The sequence below is a fragment of the Neofelis nebulosa genome, chromosome 2 (assembly GCF_028018385.1).
Source record: "Neofelis nebulosa isolate mNeoNeb1 chromosome 2, mNeoNeb1.pri, whole genome shotgun sequence".
Taxonomy (NCBI): Eukaryota; Metazoa; Chordata; class Mammalia; order Carnivora; family Felidae; genus Neofelis; species Neofelis nebulosa.
In genome coordinates this window covers 117,090,012-117,116,307 of record NC_080783.1, presented here as the reverse complement: position 1 = coordinate 117,116,307, position 26,296 = coordinate 117,090,012, and the positions used below count along the sequence as shown (strand labels likewise).

Here is a 26,296-nt window from a genome sequence, read left to right as displayed (position 1 = left end):
ATAACAGAAAAACCTCCCACTGTGCAAAATCATGTACTAAAAATAAACCAGTTGGGGCACCTGAGCGGCTCAGTCAGTTAAGTGTCCAACACTTGATTTTGGTTCAGATCATGATCTCACAATTCACGGGATCAAGCCCCACATCAGGCTCTGCACTGCTAGCACAGAACCTGCTTCGGATTCCCTCTCTCCTCTCACTCTGTCCCTCCCCTACTCACACTTTCTCTCTCTCTCTCTCTCTCTCTCTCTCTCAAAAATAAACTTAAAAAAATAAAAATAACCAAGTGTTCTGGGAAAATAGAGTTATAAGCAGGTCACTTAAAATCTGCATAACTAGGGCGCCTGGGTGGCGCAGTCGGTTAAGCGTCCGACTTCAGCCAGGTCACGATCTCGCGGTCCGTGAGTTCGAGCCCCGCGTCAGGCTCTGGGCTGATGGCTCGGAGCCTGGAGCCTGTTTCCGATTCTGTGTCTCCCTCTCTCTCTGCCCCTCCTCCGTTCATGCTCTGTCTCTCTCTGTCCCAAAAATAAATAAAAAATGTTGAAAAAAAAATTTAAAAAAAAAAAAAAAAAAAAATCTGCATAACTAAAAAAAATCTATATAACTTTGTAATCAAAGCCCTAATAAAAACAATAACAATCCTAATAAAAATATTAGCACAATTAAATCTCCACAGGCATTTGCACCTATAAATACACTCAGCCCATCCTTTGTAGCTTTCCTTATTCCTGGGCTTCATGATTTAGTCTTCACGATGTAAGGTTACAAAAACTTTTGTTTCTCATACAAACTAGTTTAACCAAAATTAAAAATATAATATGAGGATATCTGTCAGTTTGGGGCTGTTGTTTTGTTTGCTTTTTAACTCAGAGAAATATCTTTGCATCCTTTTCATTTGCGCTTGCCCTTTCCCCAGATAGCTTAATACAGTGGAATGTACAGCAGTCTTAAAGCTACAAACCAGCTACTTCTTGCAGAAAACACTTGTGTAGGATTTACATCCTTTTCTTAACATAGTGTCTTTAAAGAGGAAACTTGTCCCTATTCCCTTCTTAATATTAAAACACTCAAAAAACTACCCATAAAGCAATATGCCTTCTGTGTTAAACTGACACTATTCCCGTATTTTAATGATCTCATAGAGTTAAGGTGCTTTCAAGAAAATGCTCCGTAGCAGAATAGGCTATAAGTGTTTCATTCCCCTCCACCTCCTTGTCTGAACTCACTGAGGACAGAAACTGGGTCTAGCTCATCTCTGTATCCCCTCCAGTGCCTGGCATAGTGCCTCATGCTTAGAGGGAGATCACAAAGTATTTATCGGCCTGGATTAACTTATTCTGCTGCATAATAAATATAAATAGATACTATAGGGAAGTCCCTTAATGTGAGCATCAGCAAAACCTAAATGACTTTGCCAAGCTCCCTTTGCTGTCAATACCTGCCCTCTTAAAATCATAAGTGTTCCGTTTAAAGATCCCGTGCTCTACATACTTGTATATCTGAAAGCCATGTTGAGACATAGCGTTCATCTGATGCTTCTTGGAGATTAAGCCCAGTCCCCCTACTCATCTCCATGTCACTGGTCAATCACTAACACTAGGCCATACTTGTTCAAGTCACCGGGTCAGTTCCTTTGTGAGCTGTATTGACTGAAACGGTACAAGTAATGTGTGTTCCTTGTTTCAGCAAGGAAACTGCAACCCTTCCTACCTGAGACCACAGACCAACTCATCAAAGGAAAGAAAGGAAGAACCATTCATTGTTCAATTCACTATTGTCCTAAAGCAATTACAGTGGGAATTTTTTTCTTATTTGCTTCATATCTTAGGCAAAGGCATTTAATTTTCTGTAGTTGAAACAATGGCCGAACCTAGACCTGTACATTGCCATAGTGGTAATCTTAGTCATAAACTCAGATGCATCACTGCCATTCAATAGTTATTAGATCTAAGATATTACACCTGACTCAAGTGAAGGGGAGATAAATGTCAGCTCTCTCTTTTTTCAGAATGTAAAGAGGCTTCTACAGAACCCCAAAGTGACAGAGTTTGACGCTGCCCGCCTAGTGATGCTTTATGCTCTACATTATGAGCGACACAGCAGCAACAGCCTGCCAGGACTAATGATGGACCTCAGGAATAAAGGTGTTTCAGAGAAGTATCGAAAGGTAACCAAATCTGTATGTTAATCCCACCAAATAGGTAGTAACATTCTTAGCTCTGACAGAGGAGAATTATACTGTTTTACTTAACAAAAATGTATAATTCTGTCCTCTCATGTCCTCATTTCCTTAATAAAGGTATTTTCTTATGAAATGGGTCTCCTTATCCCCAAGCAGTAAGAGATAGTTTCTCTTTTTTCTCCTTATAGCTTGTGTCTGCAATAGTTGAATATGGCGGTAAACGGGTCAGAGGAAGTGACCTCTTCAGCCCCAAAGACGCTGTGGCTATTACCAAACAGTTCCTCAAAGGATTGAAGGTATGGCATGTCCTCTGGGCTTTCCTAAAGGAGAAACCGTTGAAGCCCCTACAGCAGAGAGCGAATAAATACAATCTTCAAAGCAACTTCAGGATTGTTGCTGACTTAGTACTGTGTCAATTTAATGAAATTAAAGCAGACATCCTCCTGAAAGCCTTTTCTTCAAATACTTTCTATATTGGAGCAGCATCAGCATTGGACCAAACAGCCAAATAGGGAATAACGAAATATTTCTAGGAAATACCCAAGAGTAAAAAGACAGACAGTTCTGTTAGTCATGGCCATTTTACTCCATTTGTTTATAATTCAAGGTTTGTTTGGTATTTTTTCTTTGAAGGAAGTTAAAGATAAAGGAAACTATTGTAGATCTTTTAAAAATACTAAACCATTTTCTTAAGATGGTAACAAATTAGTTTTAATCTGCAAGCCTTTCTTAGGTTTCCTGAAATGTTTCCATTTTCCTGAGTGTTTCTAGATTCCTTTCCTACACGTGTTTTCCTTTTATTTGCTCTACCTGTCATGTAACATTTTCACAAAAGGATGAGAATCACTGAAGAGATGATAAAGGATTTAAGCCATTCCATTTTTTAAATTCTTCTTTAATAGCTAGGTTTAAATTACAGTATTTTTATGAGATTGGAACATTTCTGATTGATGAAAAGAAATTTTTTAATGATTTAACCATAGCATTCTTCTAAAATTCCTATTTGAATCTATCCCATGAAAAACCTATTGAATGCATGTCCTTTTCTGATGAGTATCATTAACTCTTATATTACACATTTCCCAAAAATGATATAAGAACCATCTTTCCCTGTCTTAGGGAGTAGAAAATGTGTATACTCAACATCAACCTTTCCTACATGAGACCCTGGACTATCTCATCAAAGGAAAGCTTAAGGAAAACCTGTACCCTTATCTAGGCCCCAACACACTCAGAGACAGGTAAGACAACGAAGATATTCATAATAAAAACCATAAACACTAAGAAAATAGGAAATGTAGAGTGATGTAAGAGACTACAATTAAGATTATATTGTGCCACTCCTCCTCCCTTGTTGTTTCAGTTCTGAGATTCATTTTGGTTTTATGTGTGTCCAAGTTAGCTATAAATTCACTTGCTAGGCCTGAAACATTATTTCTTTCGGAACAAAGAAACAGGTGTTTTAGAGTACCCCAAATACTTGTATTCTGTCCTTTCATATCAGATGACTTCACTTAAGCCATTTAAGGTTCAGTTCCATGGCATTTCACATTTGGACTTTCAAACATTAAAGCCAAAAATAGATTTGCGACTTGATTGCCATCCAGAGCAGGTTGTTACTATTTTGGGGGAGGACTGGACTTTGCCACACGTGGCCAGCATACAAACAGATCTAATTAGCAAAGGCCATTTGTTACATAGAAGAAAAGGATGGCTTGCTTTGGGGGTATTAACTGAAGGAAGCAGTTTTAATCCAGTGGTTTGTTAGCTTTAATAAAAACAAAACTCCAGAACAACTTACTTAGACCAACCTGAAATTTGAAATATACACAAAGGCTATGTTGTTAGAAATTTTATTCTTGTATATTTTTTCTATTGGAACTTCATGTTATAAAGAACCTGATATATGGAATGGAACCCTATTGGGTAGATTGATGTGAGAATTGTTACTATTGATAGAATTCTTCTGTTATTTTAGCTAATCATAATCTAAGAGTCTTGGAAGACTCTTTTAGTGTTTTATAAATACAATAAACTTCTGAAAGGAGAAGAATGTTTTGAGGTACATAGATAACTCTTTTATATGATAAAATGTATTCTTTTTCCATTTTGTTCCTTTAAAATAAAAACTGTAATTTGGTAACAACAGAAAAAAACTCTTTTTAAAAAAATCCAAGGTTGATGGGGCGCCTGGGTGGCGCAGTCGGTTAAGCGTCCGACTTCAGCCAGGTCACGATCTCACGGTCCGTGAGTTCGAGCCCCGCGTCAGGCTCTGGGCTGATGGCTCGGAGCCTGGAGCCTGTTTCCGATTCTGTGTCTCCCTCTCTCTCTGCCCCTCCCCCGTTCATGCTCTGTCTCTCTCTGTCCCAAAAATAAATAAAAAACGTTGAAAAAAAAATAAAAAAATAAAAAAAATAAAAAAATCCAAGGTTGAGAGGCAGAATATCTGGGCCTAAATTCAAACAGTACATTCATTCAGATAAAATGTTTAAGGACCTTGACATCAAGATGTAGAACTGTCAGCTAAGTGGAAAGAATGAAAACCAGCCTAAAGCTATTCACCTATCTTAGAGGCTTTCTGAAAACAGTATAACTCTGGTGCCTGGGTGGCTCAGTTGGTTAAGCATCCGACCCTAGACTTCGGCTTGGGCCATGATTTCGTGGTTCCTGGGATTGAGCCCTTCGTTGGGCTCTATGCTGACAGTGCAGAGCCTGCTTGAGATTCTGTCTGCCCCTCCCTCCCATGCATGCATGCTCGCTCTTGCTCTGTCTCTTTCTCAAAATAAATAAACATTTTTTTTATATAAAATTAAAAATAGAATTTAAGATTCTCTCTCTCCCTCTCCCTTCCCCCACTCATGTGCACTCTCACTCTCTCAAAAAAGAAAAACAGTAGGGGCGCCTGGGTGGCGCAGTCGGTTAAGCTTCCGACTTCAGCCAGGTCACGATCTCGCGGTCCGTGAGTTCGAGCCCCGCGTCAGGCTCTGGGCTGATGGCTCGGAGCCTGGAGCCCGTTTCCGATTCTGTGTCTCCCTCTCTCTCTGCCCCTCCCCTGTTCATGCTCTGTCTCTCTCTGTCCCAAAAATAAGTAAAAAATGTTGAAAAAAAAATTAAAAAAAAAAAAAAAAAAAAAGAAAAACAGTATAACTCTATTAAATAGCTTTCTAATTAATATGATAAAAGTAAAAATACTACTTTTTTAACGAATTTCATATAAGAATTATCAAACAGGAGCGCCTGGGTGCTCAGTCAGTAAAGCCTCTGACCTCGGCTCAGGCCATGATCTCATGGTTCATGAGTTTGAGCCCTGCATCGGTCTCTGTGCTGACAGCTCAGAGCCTGGAGCTTGCTTCAGATTTTCTGTCTCCCTCTCTCTCTGCCCCTCCCCTGCTCAGGCTCTATCTCTCTCTCTTTCTCTCAAAAGTAAATAAATGTTTTAAAAAATTAAAAAAGAAAAAGAATTATCAAACAAGCAATTAGCTACTTTATTGTTAAAGGGACACCATATACCACCAGAACAGTATATTGTGTATGATTAGTTCATAACAGCAAACCTTTCTAATTTGGGTGATTCACTTCCAAACAAAGCTCAGAATGATGTTCTGCCAACAAAATGCACATTTCTGAGTTGTCAGCCTCTGTTAGCATTTGTCACTATTACCTAAATACAAATACAGTTAATAATTCAATTGCTCCATCCTTTTATGTAACAAATATTTATTGAGTGCCTTCGATATGTCAAAAACTGTTGTAAATGCTGGGGAAATAGAAGTGACAGGAAAGACAAGTTACCTGCCCTTAAGGAACTTACATGCCAGAGACAGTAAACAAAGAATATAATTTGAATGAGACAAGTGCTACGGAAATGAATAGGGTAATAAACTACAAAGTAACTTGTAGAGGTGAGGAGGGCTGCTTTAGATGGAGAGAACCTCTCTGAGGCAATGATATTTAAGATTAGCTTTGAATTATAAGACAGAGCTAATCACAAGATGATTAGGAGAAAAAGCATCCCAAGCAGAGGGAATGTCAGAGCAAAGGCCTCGAAGAGAGAACTTGGCAAGTTGATGGAACAGAATGAAGCCCAGTATGGTTGGAGCAAAGCGAGGAAGGGGGAAAAAAGTGGAAAAAATAAGTGGGGGCTGCATGACATAGGGTCTTATAGGCCCTGGTTAAGAGGGGTTTTAAATTTTAAATGTCATAGGGAACTGTTGAAGAGCTTAGCATGTAAGTGACATGAACTGAATTACTTATTAAAGATCACCTTGTATGAGAATGGATTTTTTTTTTTTTTTTGAGAACAGATTTTTAAAGGCAAAAATAGAAGCAGGGAGACTACTTAGGAGGCAGTTTTAATAGTCGATGTAAGGAGTGAAAGAGGTTTGGATAGGAGGCTGGGAGAGAAACTCAATGGACTTACTTAAAGGAGTAGATTGATGGGACAAGGTAAAAGAGAAGTCAAGAATAACTCTCAGGTTTTGGGGGGAATCAAGTTGTTAAGTTGTAGATGCCTATTAGATAACCAAGATGAAATGTTAGATACCAAATTGGGAGTCAACAGGGTTTTGGTAATATTTAAAGCTACAGGATATAAGATATATAAGATCACTTAGGGAGAGAACATAGAAAGAGAAAAGAAGAGAGTCCAGGACTGAGCATTGAGTGGAAGACGTGGAGCCAGAAATAGACACTGAGGAGGAGACAAAAAGGTAGAAGGAAAACCAGGAGAGCATGGTGTCATAAAGACCAAGAAGTAAGTGGTAACCCAAGTCTAGTCTTCTGAAGAGGTAAAGCTGAAAACAATGAAGAATCCATCAGATTTGGCAACATGAAGAAGGTCTTTGGGGACCTATTCCCCAGTTTCAGTGAGCTTGGAAACCTAATTAGTGAGGGTTACGGGATATAAGGTAAAATAGAGATAACAAATGTATATAACACTTTTAAAAATTTTTTTCATGAAGGTGTCAGAGAAATGTAGATGGTAGCTAGGAGAGAGTGTGGGCTCAAGGGTAAGAGAGCTAGAGCATTCCTAATGAGATTAGAATCTGATAAGAATTATTCTAAAGAGGCACACCTGGGTGGCTCAGTCAGTGAAGCGGCCGACTTTGGTTCAGGTCATGATCTCATGGTCCGTGAGTTTGAGCCCCGCGTCAGGCTCTGTGCTGACAGCTCAGAGCCTGGAGCTGCTTCGGATTCTTTGTGTCTCCCTCTCTCTCTGCCCCTTCCCTGCTCGCACTCCGTCTCTCTCTCTGTCAAAAATAAATAAACATTAAAAAAAAAAAAAAGAATTATCCTAAGCAAAGAAAAGTAGAAAATACAGAAGAGAAAGAGGAAGAGCTGAAATGAAGCCTATAGGGAATCCAGAGCATAAGCAGAGGAGCCTTTGGAAGCAGAGGTACTTTTTTTCTTCTTAACAGTTTTGATGGTGAGAATATGGGGCCAGCTTATCTGATTGCTTGTATTTTCTCAGGAAAACATGATGTCAGGTGATCAGCTGAAGTTGGGTAAAAAGAAAATACTGTGAAACTCAACTTGCAGGATAGGAATAAAATTTACTAGGGAAATGTAAGTAGGACTTCAAGCCAAATTGAGTGCCCATTAGAGTTTTGTGGTCATTAATTTAAAAGAGAGTCCATGAGGGGTGCCTGGGTGGCTCAGTGGGTTAAGCATCCAACTTCGGCTCAGGTCATGATCTCACGGTTTGTGAGTTCGAGCCCCACGTCCGGCTCTGTGCTGACAGCTCAGAGCCTGGAGCCTGCTTTGGATTCTGTGTGTGTCTCTCTCTCTGCCCCTCCCCCTGCCCTACTCATGCTCTGTCTCTCCCAAAAATAAATAAGCATTAAAAAAAATTTTTTTTAATAAAATAAAACAGAGCCCATGAGTCCAGTGGTTTTCTCCAGCAACTTTTGGCTATACTAGATTAAATGATAAGGCTACCCAGAAGCATATGGCCAACTAGTCTTTGACAAAGCAGGAAGGAATATCCAGTGGAATAAAGACAGTCTCTTCAGCAAGTGGTGCTGGGAAAACTGGACAGCGACATGCAGAAGAATGAACCTAGGCCACTTTCTTACACCATACACAAAAATAAACTCAAAATGGATGAAAGACCTAAGTGTAAGACAGGAAGCCATCAAAATCCTTGAGGAGAAAACAGGCAAAAACCTCTTTGATCTTGGCAGCAGCAACTTCTTACTCAACACATCTCCAGAGGAAAGGGAAACAAAAGCAAAAATGAACTATTGGGACTTCATCAAAATAAAAAGCTTCTGAACAGCAAAGGAACAATCAGCAAAACTAAAAGGCAACTTACAGAATGGGAGAAGATATTTGCAAATGACATATTGTATAAAGGGTTAATATCCAAAATCTATAAAGAACTTCTCAAACTCAACACCCAAAAACCAAATAATCCAATGAAGAAGTGGGTAAAAGACATGAATAGAAAAAAAAAAAAAAAAGACATGAATAGACACTTCTCCAAAGAAGACCATGAAAAAATGCTCAACATCACTCATCATCAGGGAAATACAAATCAAAACCACAATGACATACCACCTCACACGTGTCAGAATGGCTAACGTTAACAACTCAGGCAACAACAGATGTTGGTGAGGATGCAGAGAAAGAGGATCTCTTTTGCATTGCTGGTAGAAATGTAAGCTGGTGCAGCCACTCTAGAAAACAGTATGGAGGTTCCTCAAAAAATTAAAAATAGAACCACCCTATGACCCAGCAATTGCACTATAGGTATTTATCCAAGGGATACAGGTATGCTGTTTCAAAGGGACACATGCACCCCCATGTTTATAGCAGCACTATCAACAATAGCCAAAGTATGGAAAGAGCCCAAATGTCCATCGATGGATGCATGGATAAAGAAGATGTGATACACACACACACACACACACACACACAATGGAGTATTACACACACACACAATGGAGTATTACTCGGCAATCAAAAAGAATGAAATCTTGCCATTTGCAACTACGTGGATGGAACTAGAGGGTATTATGCTAAGCGAAATTAGTCAGAGAAAGACAAATATCATATGACTTCTCTCATATGAGGACTTTAAGACACAGAACAGATGAACATAAGGGAAGGGAAGCAAAAGCAGTATAAAAACAGGGAGGGGGACAAAACAGAAGAGACTCATAAATATGGAGAACAAACAGAGGGTTACTGGAGGGGTTGTGGGAGGGGGAATGGGCTAAATGGGTGGGGGGCATTAGGGAATCTACTCCTGAAATCATTGTTGCACTATATGCTAACTAATTTGGATGTAAATTTTAAAAATAAAGTTTAAATAAATAAATGAGGATAAGGGTGATAGCTGGGCCCAACCAGGATTTGGGGAACTGAAAACAGAAGGAGGTTATTGGATGGTGAATAAAGTATTGTTGAGTGGATTGGAGGTCTTAATGACGTCAAAGAATTATTACAGTTGAAGTATTAGTATAAGTGAATTAGAAGTTAAGGAGGTAATTATTGGAGAAACAGATCTTGGATTCAGGATTTCACAGTGCACATACTTGTAGTGAAAAAGTTTGTGTTATAATCATGGATGTTGGATCACTTCTCGGCCTTTTGGTTAAGATCAAGTGTATAATCATGGATGTTGGTAATGTGGGATGGAAGAACAGATCATCCTGGATGAGGAGACCAGGATAGAAGATGAGTAATCCACATTGATGTGAAAGTCACTGAAAATCCTGAAAGGAACAACAGTGAAAAGGAGGACAATAAATCAGAGCTAAAGTCTTTAGGGAATAAGAGAGTGACCAAGAAAAGAGGTCAGGAGAAAACACTGCAACTGCATCATGAGCCTCTAGGTTAATGGAAACATTGAAGAAGGCAGGGAAGTTGGTTACACAACAACAGAGGAGGGCGCAGAAGATCCCTATGTCACTTTCTGGCCCCGCTTAACAGAAGGAAGACTACAGAGGCCTTAAAAAGACCTACTGAAGGGGCGCCTGAGTTGCTCAGTCGGTTAAGCATCCAACTTGGCTCAGGTCATGATCTCACGGTTTGTGAGTTCGAGCCCCGCGTCAGGCTCTGGGCTGACAGCTCAGAGCCTGGAGCCCGCTTCAGATTCTGTGTTTCCCTCTGTCTGCCCCTCCGCTGATTGCACTCTGTCTCTTGCATTGTCTCAAAAACAAATTAAAAAAAAAAAAAAAGACCTACTGAACAGTTCCATGTAGATATATTGTGCAAGTACACAAACACCTATAAACAAGGATAGTTACCAAAACATTATTTGTAATAACTTAAGGAAAAAAAACAAAAACAAAAAAACAAGGGGCGCCTGGATGGCTCAAGTCAGTTAAGTGTTGGAATTTAGCTCAGGTGTTGATCTCGCAGTTCGTGAGTTCGAGCCCGCATCAGGCTCTCTGCTGTCAGCACAGAGCCCGCTTCTGATCTTCTGTCCCCCTCTCTCTCTGCCCCTCTCCTACTCACTCGCTGTCTCTCAACAATAATAAACATTTAAAAAAGGAAAAACAGAAACAAGCTAAATATCCATCAGTAGAGGACTTGTTACCTAAATTGTAGTACAGTGCTATGTGTTCTTCTTAAAAAATGGTGTAACTCTTGGGGCACCTGGGTGGCTCAGTCGGTTAAGCATCTGACTTCGGCTCAGGTCACGATCTCACGGTCCGTGAGTTCGAGCCCCGCGTCGGGCTCTTGGCTGATGGCTCAGAGCCTGGAGCCTGCTTCCCATTCTGTGTCTCCCTCTCTCTCTGCCCCTCCCCCACTCATGCTCTGTCTCTCTCTGTCTCAAAAATAAATAAACGTTAAAAAAAAATAATTTTAAAAAAATGGTGTAACTCTTCTTGGGGTAATACAAAAACTTTCTAAAATACATTGGATAGAAAAACAAGATGCTATAATATCCCTTTTGTGTAGAAAAACATATCTAAGCATAAATGTGATTATATACGTATGTGTATATAAACAAGTCTGCTTGGCTACAGGCATGCATAATATGTATGTAATATATATGCAAGCACATATATGCTTATGTATACAGTAAATATTTCTTGAAGAATTAACAAGAAAATGTTAATAGTGGTTACCTCTGGATGTTGAGACAGTAGTTAGATGTATACATACCTATCCTTCCCATTAGATATTGCATTAGGTATCATAATCTTGAAGTAAAAACTATGTTTTATTCATATTGGGTTTTTCACAATATTTAACACAGTGCTTTACAAATAGGTGTCCAATAGATGTTGTCAAATTTCTTATGTAGGCATTTAAAACAGTTGAAATGACAAGATTTACAGTTAGAAAGTTTAAACTAAAAGATAAAATTGGTTGATGTTTCCAGAAAATTGAGATTTTTACAGTTTGCCATCAACTGTCCACAGTATTTTGCCTCCACTTGGCCTCATTCTCGGTTGTAGCCACTGTCTTGGATCATCACATTGAGAAGAGTCATTGATTTTAGTCATCTTTATGTAAGTTAAGTCTCATCATGATAGAGCTCCTTGGTTTTGTTGTTATTAGAAAGTATCAAAGGAGATGTGGCAAGAATACAACTTTTTTTTTGCAAAACCAGGAACGCTTGTAGAAATGTTTTAGCCCTTAGCTATTAAGCTAATAGCCCTTAGCTATTAAACTAATAGCCCTTAGCTATTAAACTTATTACCTGTTTGGCAGTATAGCCATATCTACAAATTGAGTTTTGATCTTTCTTCTGCAGATGGGACTCCCACATAGCCTATTTAACAGGCTCATTTTTCTTTCTCACTCCAGAATTGCTTCTTGTCCCTGATAAAAACAAGCAACTTAAACATTTGGTGAGAAAATGGAGCTATCTGGTCATGCATTCCATAGTCAATTCAAAACGGAAGTACTTTTTCACGTTTACACAAATTTAGTAGAATCTTGTTGTAGCAGTTTATTTTTGTTTCTATAAAGGCAGCAGTCCTTTAACATTGGCCTTTTTTCCAGTAAATTCTCATAAGATCTTTACTATCTGTAAGTGTATTCAAAAAACTAAATTTTAGCCATAAACACAGTGGTCCACAAAGTAGATAAAATATTGCCTCTTAAAAGTTTAAGTTTTTCTACTCAGCTTATTCATGTATGGAAGTAATGATTTCCAGAAATACTATATGTGAGAATTTTTTGTTTATTTTTCTAATAAAATAAGGTGTAAATTGGTTGAGTTCTCAAGGTATCCTTGTATATCTATATACAGCAAGAACTGACTGCTGTTTATTCTAATGTTTGTTGCCTGCATTAATTAATGCTTTTGGTTGCTATGGTGAATTACAGAGCACAGCAAGATGTGTACAAAGAATTGAACCTGTGTATTCCACTTAGCTCTAACCATCATATAAAAATGATTTGTCGTGTATTTTACTGTTGCCCCCATCAGAACATCTACTTTTAAAATTCACCAGGGAAAGGAATGAAAAGGAAAAATGTCAGGGATTTTTTTTTTTCCGTTGATGTTCCTCCTTAAGCCAGTTTGAATAAGTAGTAGGAGGCTCAGGAAAACATTTATTAATGTTTTCATAACCAAATGTGACATAGTCATCTTTGTTAAGTACACAATTAAGTCAGACTGTAAGAGTCTATCCCTGTATCTAAGTTTTGTCCTTATGTTAATATAACCTACACCCACAGGTACTGTCTGTGACATTTCTTCTCTCTCCAGTAACACGAAAATACTTTGGCACCCTGAAATTGTCAGGCTAAAGGGTGGAATTCTCAGACTCTACTCGGAGTCTGCTTGAGTTTATTCCTTCCCAGTTCTCGCCTTTCTTTTCCATTAGAGACAGATGTACTCTTGAGGTAAATAGAGGGAAGCTATAGAAAATCAACAAATATTTTCCAGGATGATCCTCATTAGTCTGCCCAGCTGCTTTTTAAATTGACTTATCAGATCAGAAGCTCAAAACAGAAGTGTTCCTGTCTGGTTCTTCTCCCTGCAAGGGAGAAACTTCCTTCCCTTTTTCTTAATGAAATAATCTGTGCAATTCATGAGTATTTACTCAAGATAAACTGCATAACAGGTCTAGAGTTGTCCCTCAATGTAAAGAGTCACTGTAAAAAAATATTCATTTTTTTGAGAATGGAATTTCATTTCAGCTTTGAGAATTTTATTACTTCTCTGAACAGTGTAACTGCTTTTTTACCCATTTTCCACCTAGGCTGACCTCAGATGGTTACAACATAGACCAAACAATTGACAGAATGTCTTCTGTCTCTTTGATGGCACATTCTTCCAACACTGGATTTTTTTTCCTCCACAGAACTAATTCTTCACTTCCTTTAATGAATATTAAACCAGTAATGACTGTATTTCGGAAGCCATTATTATCTCAGCTCATTGGTACTTCTTGAATCAATATAGTGGGAAGAATTAAAAACTTATATCCTTCATAGTTTGGTGTTAAAAAGAAATTGCATATATCCATGAGGGTAATGCTATGATAAAGGTTACAGAGATTCCTGTCCATATTTAAAATTATAGCCAACTGTAGCTTATTTGATCCCCTTAAGAAATCGATTTGTCCAACTCTTGATTTTGGCTCATGTCATGATCTCACTGTTCATGAGATTGACCCCCTCATCGGGCTCTCCGCTGACAGCATGGAGCCTGCTTGGGATTGTCTCTCTCCCTCTCTCTCTGTCCCTCCCCCGTGTATGTACATGTGTGTGCTCTCTCTCTCTCTCTCTCTCAAAATAATAAAACAAAGAAAAAAATCTTTCCTAAAGATCTGACAAGAACTAAACTTGAGTTTTAGCTGTTCATGTTCCCCTTCTGTAGAAGTATTAGTCAGAACTGAAACAGCCGATGTCAGTTGGAGAAAAAGAAGAGAACCTGTATTTTGCCTGAATATTCAGTCCCCAAATAACTAAGAGCTAATCATATTTGGTGAAAAAATATTACTATCATAATCATACAGCATTTATTAAGCAAATGACCTTTCTCTGCAAGAAAAAGCTGGCCAGTAACTGGAGGCAAGGACTTGACGGAAAAAACCTTGATGGTATAGAGAATTTTAGTGATTCAGGTAATGCTTTCCTGCAAGTTTACAAAGAACCTCTTTCCCTACAGCCTAAAGCACTAGATTAATACTGGATTAATAACTTAGCCTAAAGGCTGGTATCTACTTCTTTGTGATACTAGAGGAAATAACACAAATTATAGCTTAGTGCCACTACAAATTCATTATTTCTAAACTCACTTGGGCCTTCCAGGGCACTCAAACTTTTTAAAAAAATTCTTTTGAAGTTTATTCATTTTTTGAGGGAGAGAGAGGGGAGGGGTAGAGTGCGAGATGGAGACACAGAATCCAAATCTGTCAGCAGAGCCAGATAGGGGGCTTGAACTCATGAACCGAGAGATCATGACCTGAACCAAAGTCAGATGCTCAGCCGACTGAGCCAACCAAACTTTTAAAAGTGTCTTTTAGGGGCGCCTGGGTGGCGCAGTCGGTTAAGCGTCCGACTTCAGCCAGGTCACGATCTCGCGGTCCGTGAGTTCGAGCCCCGCGTCAGGCTCTGGGCTGATGGCTCGGAGCCTGGAGCCTGTTTCCAATTCTGTGTCTCCCTCTCTCTCTGCCCCTCCTCCGTTCATGCTCTGTCTCTCTCTGTCCCAAAAATAAATAAAAAAAAAACGTTGAAAAAAAAAAAAATTAAAAAAAAAAAAAGTGTCTTTTAAACATGAAAGATACTCAAACTTTTATGTACCCTTGATTCTCTCTCTTTGTCTCATTCTCCACATCAGTTTTGAATGTTTTCCATTCTCTACAAATTACCTAATCCACCCCAGAGCCCAGGAGTGTTTCCTAGAGAAAAAAATTGAATCTGTCAGACATTAACTCCCTCAGTGTCTAGCCCCCATTTTTATAAACTTATTTACACATCCCTACCTTTATGTCCTTCCTCCACTCTAACGGAAATACATCCTTTTTTCCTATTTGGAGCTAATCACTCTGTCAACACTCTTGTCTTAGACTCCTGTCATCTCCTGAGACCTTCCTATGTTGATTCCGTCCTTCTCTTTCCCTCCCTCCTATATTTTCAGCCTCTCCTTGTCTAACTACTTTCCCACAGACTATGAACATACTCGGGTTTCTCCTATTAAACAAGCAATAATTCTAAAGCCCTTGAGCCTACATTCTTCTCTGTCTCCTTCCTTTCACCGCCAGGCTTCTTGAATGAAATCACTGTCTTCACTTCTTCAATCCATGCAGCCTGGGTTCTTACTCCAAAATAATATACTAAGACTTTTCTTACAAATGCACATCACAGCAGCATGCACCGCGGTCTCTTTCAGTCCTCACCTTACTTACCCACTGTGCATTTGACACTGTTAACCATTCTGTTCTTCTTGAAAGTCACTTGTCCATTGGCCACTCCCTTCTGGTTCTCCTCCTACTTTTCTGATAGTTTTTCAGTTACCTTTGCTGGCTATTCATCTTGCTTAGCCTGTAGATGTTAAAGATTCCCCAAAGCTCTGTCTTTGGGTTCTCTTCTCATACTACACGACCTCCTTAGGTAGAACTCCTCGCTCCTGGATGAATCAGTCGGTTAAGCGTCCAGCTCTTTGTTACAGCTCAGGTCATGATCTTACAGTTCGTGGGATCGAGCCCCATGTCTGGCTCTGTGCTGACAGCGCAGGGCTTGCTTGGGATTGTCTCTCTCCCTCACTCTCTGCCCCTCCCCTGTCACACCCTCTATCCCTCTGTCTCTTTCTCTCCCTCTCTCTCAAAATAAATAAACTTTCTTCAAAAGTTAAAAAAAAAAAAAAAAAAAAAAGAACTCCTCTATTCCCATGGTTTCAGCTGCCACCTGTATTCAGGGAAATCACTAGGCCTAAATGTCCAGATAGATGTTTAGTGGACGTCTCTGTTGGGATGCTCCACAGGTATCTCCAATACATGTTTTTGTCTTATTTTCAGTAAATCAGTCTTGCTTGCTTTCTCAAACCTAAACCACTATACCTAGTCACCGAAACCAGAAAACTTAAACGTATCATGTCCTCTCCCTTTATCCTCATCCTCCACATTTAATCATTGACCAAATTCTGAAGAGTCCTCATTTTTTGTGTCTTCTATATCCAGTCCCTCTCTACACTCCTGGTATTTCTTTAGTTCCATTTTTCACCATGTCTTTCTAGAAGTCTTACAATAGCCTTTTGTTTCCCAGTTTTTCCTACCTGCATCCCCCAGTCCATTCTCACACAACTGCCAAAATTGTCCTTCAAAAAAGCACATTTGATCAAGGTACCTGTTAAAACCCTTCGGTGACTCCCCCATGGTCTAGAAGACTCAAGGCCTTCCATGGTCTGGCCCATGCTTACTTCTCCCTCTCTTTCACTATGTCTCTAATTTATCTGCTTCATTCCAGCCATAACAGGGGAGTTAGGATGAATCCAGTTTTTGTCCTAAGCAACTGAAAGAATAGACTGGCTGTCAACTAAGATGGGGAAAGCTATAGGTGAAACAAGCTTGGGGGAGGTTAGGAATTTGAACATTTGAGTTGAGAAATTTATTAAACATCCAAGTAGAAGTGTCAAGTAAATATATATTTAAGGCTGGCATTTAGGAAAGAGGTCTGTCTGGGCTGGAGACAGAGATTTGGGAGTCATCAGCAGAGAGATGTATTTAGAAACCATACAACTTAGGTGTGATCATCTAGGGATAATCAGTAGGCTCAATAGAACTTTCTACAGTGATGGAAATGTGCTCTGTGCTGTCCTGTAAGGTAGTCATTAGCCACATGTGACTGTTGAGTACTTGAAATGTGACTAGTTCTGTTGAAGAACTAAATATTAATTGATTGATTGATTGATTTTTTAATATTTTTATTTATTTTTGAGAGAGAGAGAGAGAGAGACCGAGCACGAGCAGAGGAGGGGCAGAGAGAGAGGGAAACACAGAATCCAAAGCAGGCTCCAGGCTCTGAGCTGTCAGCACAGATCCCAATGCAGGGTTCGAACTCACACACTGTGAGATCACAACCTGAACTGAAGTTGGACGTTTAGCCAACTGAGCCTCTCAGGTGCCCCCGATTATTTTTTTAGAGAGAACAAGCAGGGGAGGAGTAGAGGGAGAGGGAAGAAGAGAATCTTAAGAAGGCTCCATGCTCAGCGCAGAGCCCCACACAGGGCTTGATTTCACAGTTGTGAGATCATGATCTGAGCCGAAACCAAGAGTCAGATGCTTAATCAGCTGAGCCACCCAGGTGCTCCCTGACTATTTTATTTTATTTTATTTTATTTTATTTTAATTAATTTTTAAATGTTTATTTATTTTGAGAGAGCACCTGTGAGTGGGGGAGGGGCACAGAGGGAGAGAGAGAATGCCAAGCAAGTTCCTTGCTGTCAGTGCAGAGCCCAATATGGAGCTCGATCTCACAAACCATGAGATCGTGACCTGAGCCAAAATCAAAGAGTCAGACACTTAACCCACAGATCCACCCAGGCACCCTTATTTTATTTTAATTAATTTAAATAGCCATATGTGGCTAGTGGTAACTACACTGGGCAAAGTAGATCTGGAGAGTAAGTGTAGATGAAGAAGAAAGGAGGACTAGTGACTGGGCTCTGGCATTCCACCATTAAGAGGTCAAGGAGATGAGGTGAAGCCATCGAGGAACACTGAAAAATAGCAACTAATGAAGTAAGAAGAAAACCAAGAATGTGATGCCCTGGAAACCAAGTGAAGAAAGTGTATTTAGGAGGAACAAGTGATCAACTTAGTCAACTCAGAAGGACTGGGCAGCCTGGGTGGCTCAGTCGGTTAAGTGTCCAACTCTTGATTTCAGCTCAGGTCGATCCCAGGTCGTGGAATCAAGCTCCATGTCAGGCTTTGCACTAAGCGTGGAGCCTGCTTGAGATTCTCTTTCTTTTTCTTTCTCTCTCCCTCTGACCCTTTCCCCTGCTCACACACACTCTCTAAAATAAAATTAAAAAAAAAAAAAGGATCAAAAGCCTTGATAATACATGGTGCTTGAAAGGTTGTGGAGAAATAGACACTTTGCTGAGTTGCTGGCAGAATGACATCTGTGGAGCAGCTTGGTGACATCTACCAAAGTTTAAAATGCACACTAAAGGGCGCCTGGGTGGCTCAATTGACAAAGCATCTGACTCCTTGATTTGGGCTCGGGTCATGATCTCATGGCTTGTGGGACCGAGCCCCACGTTGGGCTCTGCACTGACAGCACGGAGCCTGCTTGGGATTCTCTCTCTTCTCCCTCTCTGCCCCTCCCCTGCTTGTGCTCGCTCTCTCTCCAAATAAATGAATAAGCTTTAAAAAATAATAACAAAATAAAATGCACACTAGATCCAAGATAAGGGCAAGGAGCAGAACAGTGCACATAAAATGCTTTTATTTATGTGTGTGTGCTATAAATATATATACATATATATGTAGTGTGTGTATATATGTATGTGAATATGTATATGTGTGTATATTTGCATATATACCATAGATAATATCTATGAAAGAACACAGAAGATTCAAGTAGTAGTGTTTGCCTCTACACAAATTGAAGTGTGAGAGCACTGTGGCAGGGAGGAAACTCACTTTTTTTATAGTATTCCTTTTTGTGTTTTATACCATATGCAAACATTTATCTAGGTTAAAATAGCATATTTTAAAATAACAAAAACGATTATAGAATATATAATAGCAAGTAACTCCTAAAGCGTTGTAGTGCTAAGTACATCGTTTCAGGTAAGTAGACTTAAATGAAGTTTATTTTGTCTTAAAAAGTAAATTTAGTATTTAAAGGCATGATTTTAAGTTCCGAGTTCACACAGAAATGTCATGATTGACTCTCTACCTAATTAGTTGCAAAACAACTACCTTTTCATCATCTGGAGCCTCTTAGTGGGTGTCTCTGCAATTCAGATTCTCAGAACATTTTTAATTATGGTCATAATATCTGATTCTGTTTCCATGAAGTGCCATAAGAATAAATACTCTCTCAGCTAATTCCTTCATGGTGTTTTAGAAAGAGATGAACAGAAAGGAAATGTAGGTTTTCTTTTTCATGATTTATACATAAGCACATATGATTAAAGATGTTTCTGTTTAATTTTGTGCTATAACCTCCAAATGGATGCTTCTGCTTGATGTAGTTTTAAATAATGTGCAGTTAAGTCATTTAATAAAATTACTTGCCTACTAAAATTAAGTAATTGTATCTTCTTTTGATGGCATGAGAAAAAACAAGGCAAACTTTTAACAGTTTTGGAATGATATGGTCTCCTTCTTGTGAGTATCTACAGAAGGGACCAATAGGAGGTCCTTACTTTTTTCCCCCCTCCCCACCGAGGTCCACTTAACTTTGTTATAAGCCATTCTGATAAAGGTTGGAACACATAAAACTACACTGTGCTACCCACACAGTGGGTAAGTGAGGCAAGTGACTGAGTTGATGTGTCAGTATCTCCAGTATCAAAACCAGACGCAAGAGTTTTTCATTTGTTTGTTTTCAGGGTTTTTTTTTTTTTTCTTGGCTTTTCAAAGGATTCAAGAACAAAGATTTTACAAAGAGGTAGATTTCCTAGAAGTGTCATTATTTATGTGTCCCAATCTCTTTTTACACTCAAAATACTAAATGTTTCTAGTTTCCATCTTATGGGAACATCCTAATATACCGGTACTTTCCAAAATACTTTAAGGTCCTTGGACAGAGGCCATTGTAATGACACTGTACTAAGTATTTGATAAAGGGCTTATATACGAAAGGAGTTGTGTAGTACAAGCATAAATTACTGCTATATTGATATCATGTCACAGTGAAGTACTCTGAAGCCTCTTGAATATAAAAGAATATTTCTACATTTGGTTCTAGCAAACACTATTGTGCTATTCTGAAATCCACAGCACAGAAATTATAAGACATCCGCTCATAAACAGAAAGCAAATCACTATTCAGCATTTCCTGCTCTGTTTCCTGCCAATTTCAGATAATTAAAACTTTTTTAAAGCCTTTTATTCTATTCTGCTTTAATTCTGCTTCTTCCACCAAAAATGAAAGATTTAGAAATTAAAACTGTGCATATCATAGTAACAACAAATCTTTGCCTTTTTCCCCTCTTATCCTATGATACTGATTTTTCTTCATTATTGCAGACCTCAGGATATCGTCGTGTTTATAATTGGAGGAGCCACCTATGAAGAGGCTCTAACAGTTTATAACCTGAACCGTACCACTCCTGGAGTGAGGATTGTCCTGGGAGGAACCACAGTGCATAACACAAAAAGGTAAGGGAGAACATTCCATCCTACAACTCTGTTCCCCTTCCTAGAGAATAAAGCTTAAATTCCTTTTATGTAGGAAAGGTAAGGTCAATGTTGAGTAAACTGCTCTAGACCAAAATGCACCAGTTCATAGAGCAATTTAGACTTTGTGTGAAATGAAGGATCTATACTCCCATTAGGTTCATAAATCACTTAATTAGTTCAAGAGACCTAGAGTATAAGGACTAGCCTGTACTGTTAACACTTTATATTTCTTATGTTCAAAAAAGGAGAAATCTAATAGCCACAGACTGGCACTTTGAAAATACTAAAGCATAATCATATTGAATTCCATGAGTTTTTCTATTTTGTTTATTAATTACATTTATTCAATAAGTAGTAAGAAGAATACAAAGATAAATAAGATACAGATCCTACTTCAAGGAAGTCATTGTCTGTTAGGAAAGATAGAACATGAAAAAAATAACAAAGTAAGTGCCTGGAGAGACAGACTAAAGAGCCATGGCTTCTCAGTGTGACTAAGAAAAATTAGCAAATATTTCATGGAGAAGATAGTGCATAAGCTGAGCCATGGGTGGAAAACAGACACGAAGAGGAAGAATACATTCTAGGCAGAGTTAACCACATGAACAAGTTACAGAAGCTGTAGGCAACATGCATAGGAAAAGAGCAAATAGTCAACCAGCTGGAATGTGCACAATAAGTGAAAACGTTGACTGAATGCTATAATTGTGAAAGGCCTTGAATTCCAGGCTGAGAATGAAAATGAAGAATCATTGAAAGTATTTAAGCAATAGAAATTACAAGAGAGTCACAGTATTTTAGGAAGATTAATTTGGAAACTAAGGGTAGGAGAGGCACCTGGGTGGCTCAGTCAAGTAAGCATTGACTTTTGATTTTGGCTCAGGTCATGATCTCACAGGTTTTGAAATCAAGCCCTACCTTGGGCTCATGCTAACAGGGCACAGCCTACTTGGGATTCTCTCTACTGTCTCTCTGCCCCTCCTCCCCTCGTGCACGCTCTCTCACTCTCTCTCTTAAATAAATAAACTTTAAAAAACAAAAAACTAAGAGTAGGAAAGATAGGAGGAGATGGAGAACCGTGGTGTGATAGTTGAATTTAACGATGGGGCACTGAGAGATCTATCCATGCTGAGCCAGGAACACATGGATACATCAGGAGTCATTTAGAGGTGTTTGTGTCCTTTTGTGTTTGTATTGCTGTTTGGCCTTTTAACATAACTTTTCCCCTTTATCATGGAAGTAATATGTATTTGTTCTGAAATTCTTTTCATTCAGAAAATATAAAGAGAAAAAAAAGCTTCTATAATCTAACCATTGTTACACTTGGATCTTACCAGCACATTTTTTTTCTGAATCAAGTTTACTTATTTATTCTAAGAGAGAGAGAGAGAGAGAGAGAGAGAGAGAGAAAGCATGAGTGGGGGAAGGGCAGGCAGAGGGAAAGAATCCCAATGCAGGGCTTAAACTCACGAGATCATAACCTGAGCTGAAACCAAGAGTCGGATGCTTAACCAACTGAGCCACCCTGGTGAGACCTTTTTTTTTCTGAGCCTGATTTATGTGAGTGTATCAGCAGAAAGGGATATCTTATACATTCTGTTTTATGACCTGAATTTTGTAGTCTATGATGTATACATCTTTTAGTGTTAAGTATATAATCATTCATTCATTAAACAAATATTAATTGAAAGATAAGATTACCGGAGTTTGAATCCTGACTTTCCCTCTTACTGTTTAGGCAAATTACTTAACTGCTTTGTCAGTTTTCCAGAGCTTACTGGCCATTTATATAGCTCTTTTTGAATTGCTAGTTCATATTGTTTGGTTTTTTTTTTTAAGTTTATTTATTTATTGAGAGAGAGAGAGAGAGAGCACATACAAGTGTGCACACACAGGTGTGGGGGGTGGGGGGAGGCAGAGAGAGTAGGAGAGAGAGAATCCCAAACTGGCTTCTCGCTATCAGTGCGGAGTCCAACGTGGGGGGCTCAAACTCATGAACTGTGTGATCATGACCTAAGCTAAAACCAAGAGTCAGATGCTTAACTGACTGAGCCACCCAGGCACTCCTTTTTTTTTTTTTTTTTTTTTTTTTTTTAGGTTTATTTACTTGCCCAGTTCATATTCTCTGCCCATTTTACAATTTGGTTATTTTTTGCCAATGATTTTTATTAATTATATCTATATAATTAAGGATATTGACCATTTGTTACATATTTTAGCAAATCTTTTTTCTTGTTTGATGATCCGTTTTATAGTATTCACAGTATTTTGTATAAAAGTTTTTATTAAAAAGAGGTTAGAGTGGGAGAGAACCAAAGCATAAGAGACTGTTAAAAACTGAGAACAAACTGAGGGTTGATGGGGGGTAGGAGGGAGGGGAGGGTGGGTGATAGGTATTGAGGAGGGCACCTTTTGGGATGAGCACTGGGTGTTGTATGGAAACCAATTTGACAATAAAATTCATATATTAAAAAAAAAAGTTTTGGGGCGCCTGGGTGGCGCAGTCGGTTAAGCGTCCGACTTCAGCCAGGTCACGATCTCGCGGTCCGTGAGTTCGAGCCCCGCGTCAGGCTCTGGGCTGGGCTGATGGCCCAGAGCCTGGAGCCCGTTTCCGATTCTGTGTCTCCCTCTCTCTCTGACCCTTCCCCGTTCATGCTATGTCTCTCTCTGTCCCAAAAATAAATAAAAAAGTGGAAAAAAAAATTAAAAAAAAAAAAAAAAAAAAAAAAAAAGTTTTTATTATATTTTATTTTTACTTTTATGTAGTGAAAACTACCAGTGATTTCTGCCTTTGGTGCTATTCTTAGTTCTTTCCCAGCCAAAATTATGTAAATGCTAACCTCTATTTTTTCCGTTTTTAGGACTTGCATTTAAAGTTATAGCTTTATAATCCATCAAAATTTTATTTTGTAGTAAATTGTGAGGTAGTTTCCTTTTATAATTTATAGAAATATATACTTGCATACTTCATTACATACAGAGAAGTGTATGAATGATAAGCAGACAGCTCAATGAAATATGACAAAGTGAATACAACTATGTCACTACTACCCAAACCAAGTCGTAGAATGTTACCAGCATCTCCAGAAGTCTCCCTTATACCTCATGTCCCCTCCTTGTCACAACTCTCACAAAGTAATCACTATTTTGACTTCTGTCACCACAGATTAGTTTTACCTGCCCTTAAAAGATATTTGTTGAATGAATGAAGAAACAGGTTAAAAGTAATCTATTTCTGCCTTTCTCACAAATAATACAAGGATCTTGGAATGATTGGAAGGATCTCTGATCAGCTTCCTCCCAACTGACAAGCTATCATAGTTAGCATTTTGATTCCATCTTGTTTTTATAATTATGATTAATTTGGTTAATCATCATCATTATTTTTCAGTTGTCATTATGTATTTGCTTCCCCTGCCCCCCAACACTGGCTTTTTCACTCTGCTCCTTCTTTCTAATCCAATTTTCTTCTTATTAAAAACATCCTTGGGGCACCTGGGTGGCTCAGTCGGTTAAGCATCCGACTCTGGCTCAGGTCATGATCTCACTGCTCTTGGGTTTGAGCCCTGCGTCAGACTCTGTGCTGACAGCTCAGAGCCTGGAGCCTGCTTCAGAGTCTGTCTCCCCTGCTTACGCGCTCTCTCTCTCTCTCTCTCTCAAATATAAAATTAAAAACATTTTTAAAAATCCTTTAGTAGTTCTTTTAGCTACTAGTCAATTTGATTTTTTTTATAAAAATATTTTAGTTTATTAAGTTTAGAAATCCAGGTTGATAATTTACTCTCAGCACTTAAAAGTCAGAAGAAATGGAATATTATTTTTTAATTGTTGCTGTTAAGTCTCCTTTCAATATAATTATTTTTTGGAGTTGTAGGCAATATATTCTTCTCTGATTCTTTTAAGATTGTCTTTGATATTCTTGTTTCAGTATTATGTATCTAAATGTGAATTTATATTTATAGTAGTTGGCATGAAAACTCATGTTTGGCAAAATTATTGGAAAATTTCTAGTCATTATTTCTTTTAACATTGCTGCTTTTCTGTTTCCTCTGTTCCATCCTTCTGGAACTCCTATGAGATATGTTTTGTCTCTTAACCTTTCATTTATATTATCAATTCATATCTCTCTGTGCTGCAGATCTGTGTAATTTTTCAGATCAGTATTCCATTTCAATAATTCTTTCTTCATCTGTGTCTAATCTGTGTTTATTTTAATTTGTCCATTCAGGTTTTAACTTCAAAGGTTATATTTTTATGTCTATAAGTTCTTTTTGCTTCTTTTTCAAATTTTCTTGATATTTTGTTAATTTCTTCTTCCCTCATGTTTTCAAATTCCTCATTTTTCTTTAATCACATTAATTCTATAACCTAAAATACTTTCTAGTTCCTGAGCAAATAATCTTTTATGTAAAAATAAGAAAGTGGGGCATTTTTGCAAAAGCTTTAGATTAGAGTCTTCCAACTAGCCAGATTTGGTATTTCCTCGTCTGACCTAACAGTGTGCTAAGCAGTACACTGAATTATGTTTGAGCTAATAGCCTCAGCAATAGAAGGTTCATTAAAATCTTGAACAGGATTGTTTGCTGGCCCTAACCAATGAAACTTTTTTTTTTAATTTTTTTTTTTTGAACGTTTATTTATTTTTGAGACAGAGACAGAGCATGAATGGGGGAGGGTCAGAGAGAGAGGGAGACACAGAATCGGAAACAGGCTCCAGGCTCTGAGCTGTCAGCACAGAGCCCGACGCGGGGCTCGAACTCACGGACCGCGAGATCATGACCTGAGCCGAAGTCGGACGCTTAACCTACTGAGCCACCCAGGCACCCCACCAATGAAACTTTTTAAGAAGGAGGGAGTTACTATGGTAACTACCAACCTGGAAAAAAAGTTAATTAATGTTTGCAATACAAAAATGATCCAAAATCAGGTTTTTTTCATTTACAAAATGATAAAATCATCAATCAGGTTTTTATCATATATATTTCATAAATACATAACCTCTAGTTAATAGATAGTGAAATTTATCATTATCAGTAAAAAGATAGTGGAATTTGTATTTTAGAGATCAATTATCATAAAGGCCTAAATAATCAAAAGCAACTTAGCTTCAGCTTTTAGTGGAAAGGCTCCATTTTCATGATGAACGTGGGCTACCTTGGGTATTGCTAAGCATGTTGCATAAGTCCACATCTCTTAATATATTTTGAAATCTTGGACTCTCAGTAAGTGGAAAGGTTAGGTTAATATTTTTTTTAATCAGTTTCATAACTGGATATAGTAGGGCTGCTGTGAGCTGGCAATAAAACCTTCATTTGGGGGAGAGTAAGTTTAATAATTTGTTTCTGTAAATTGTTGGGGTTTAATTTTTATGAAGGGGTATATTATGCAATTCCCCATGTAATATGGGGGTTATTTCTTAAGGAAGAGTCCAAAGAAATAAGTGACACACGGCATTGACCCCAAGAGTTCAACAGCACAGAAGTACTATTTTAAGAGATTGTAGTGATCAGGAAATAGTATACTTTTAGATGTGAGTGATGAATGCCCTCCTTTTATACTTGGAATCATGTAAGATGTGGTATGGGCTACCCCACAAGGCTATGGATTAATAGATGTCTCAATAAACAGGAAAGAAATCATGTCTCATAGCTGGGAGTGTGATGTGCTGACAGAGGAACTACTATCCCTCTAGAGTGGGAAATGCCTGTTGCAGGATATTTCTGGGATACAGGTCACTTGATTTCCCTGATCTCTTAAGTAAAACCTTAGATCAATAGAGGTTTATTCCATAGTCAGATACCACCACTTACTAGTTTATGATTTGGGCCAAGATACTTAATGTAATGG

The 26,296-nt window shown here is 38.5% G+C and overlaps 1 protein-coding gene across 4 annotated transcripts in view; it reads left to right on the top strand.

Annotated features, from left to right (window-relative positions):
- Nucleotides 1–26,296, top strand: part of VPS45 (vacuolar protein sorting 45 homolog) — a 67,478-nt gene that overhangs the window by 20,660 nt on the left and 20,522 nt on the right. For all 4 annotated transcript variants that reach the window (XM_058715943.1, XM_058715944.1, XM_058715947.1 and 1 more), the window contains exons 11-14: nucleotides 2,007–2,165; nucleotides 2,369–2,476; nucleotides 3,300–3,421; nucleotides 20,297–20,428. In XM_058715943.1, the coding sequence (XP_058571926.1) occupies nucleotides 2,007–2,165; nucleotides 2,369–2,476; nucleotides 3,300–3,421; nucleotides 20,297–20,428 (521 nt within the window). The remainder of the gene's footprint in view (nucleotides 1–2,006; nucleotides 2,166–2,368; nucleotides 2,477–3,299; nucleotides 3,422–20,296; nucleotides 20,429–26,296) is intronic.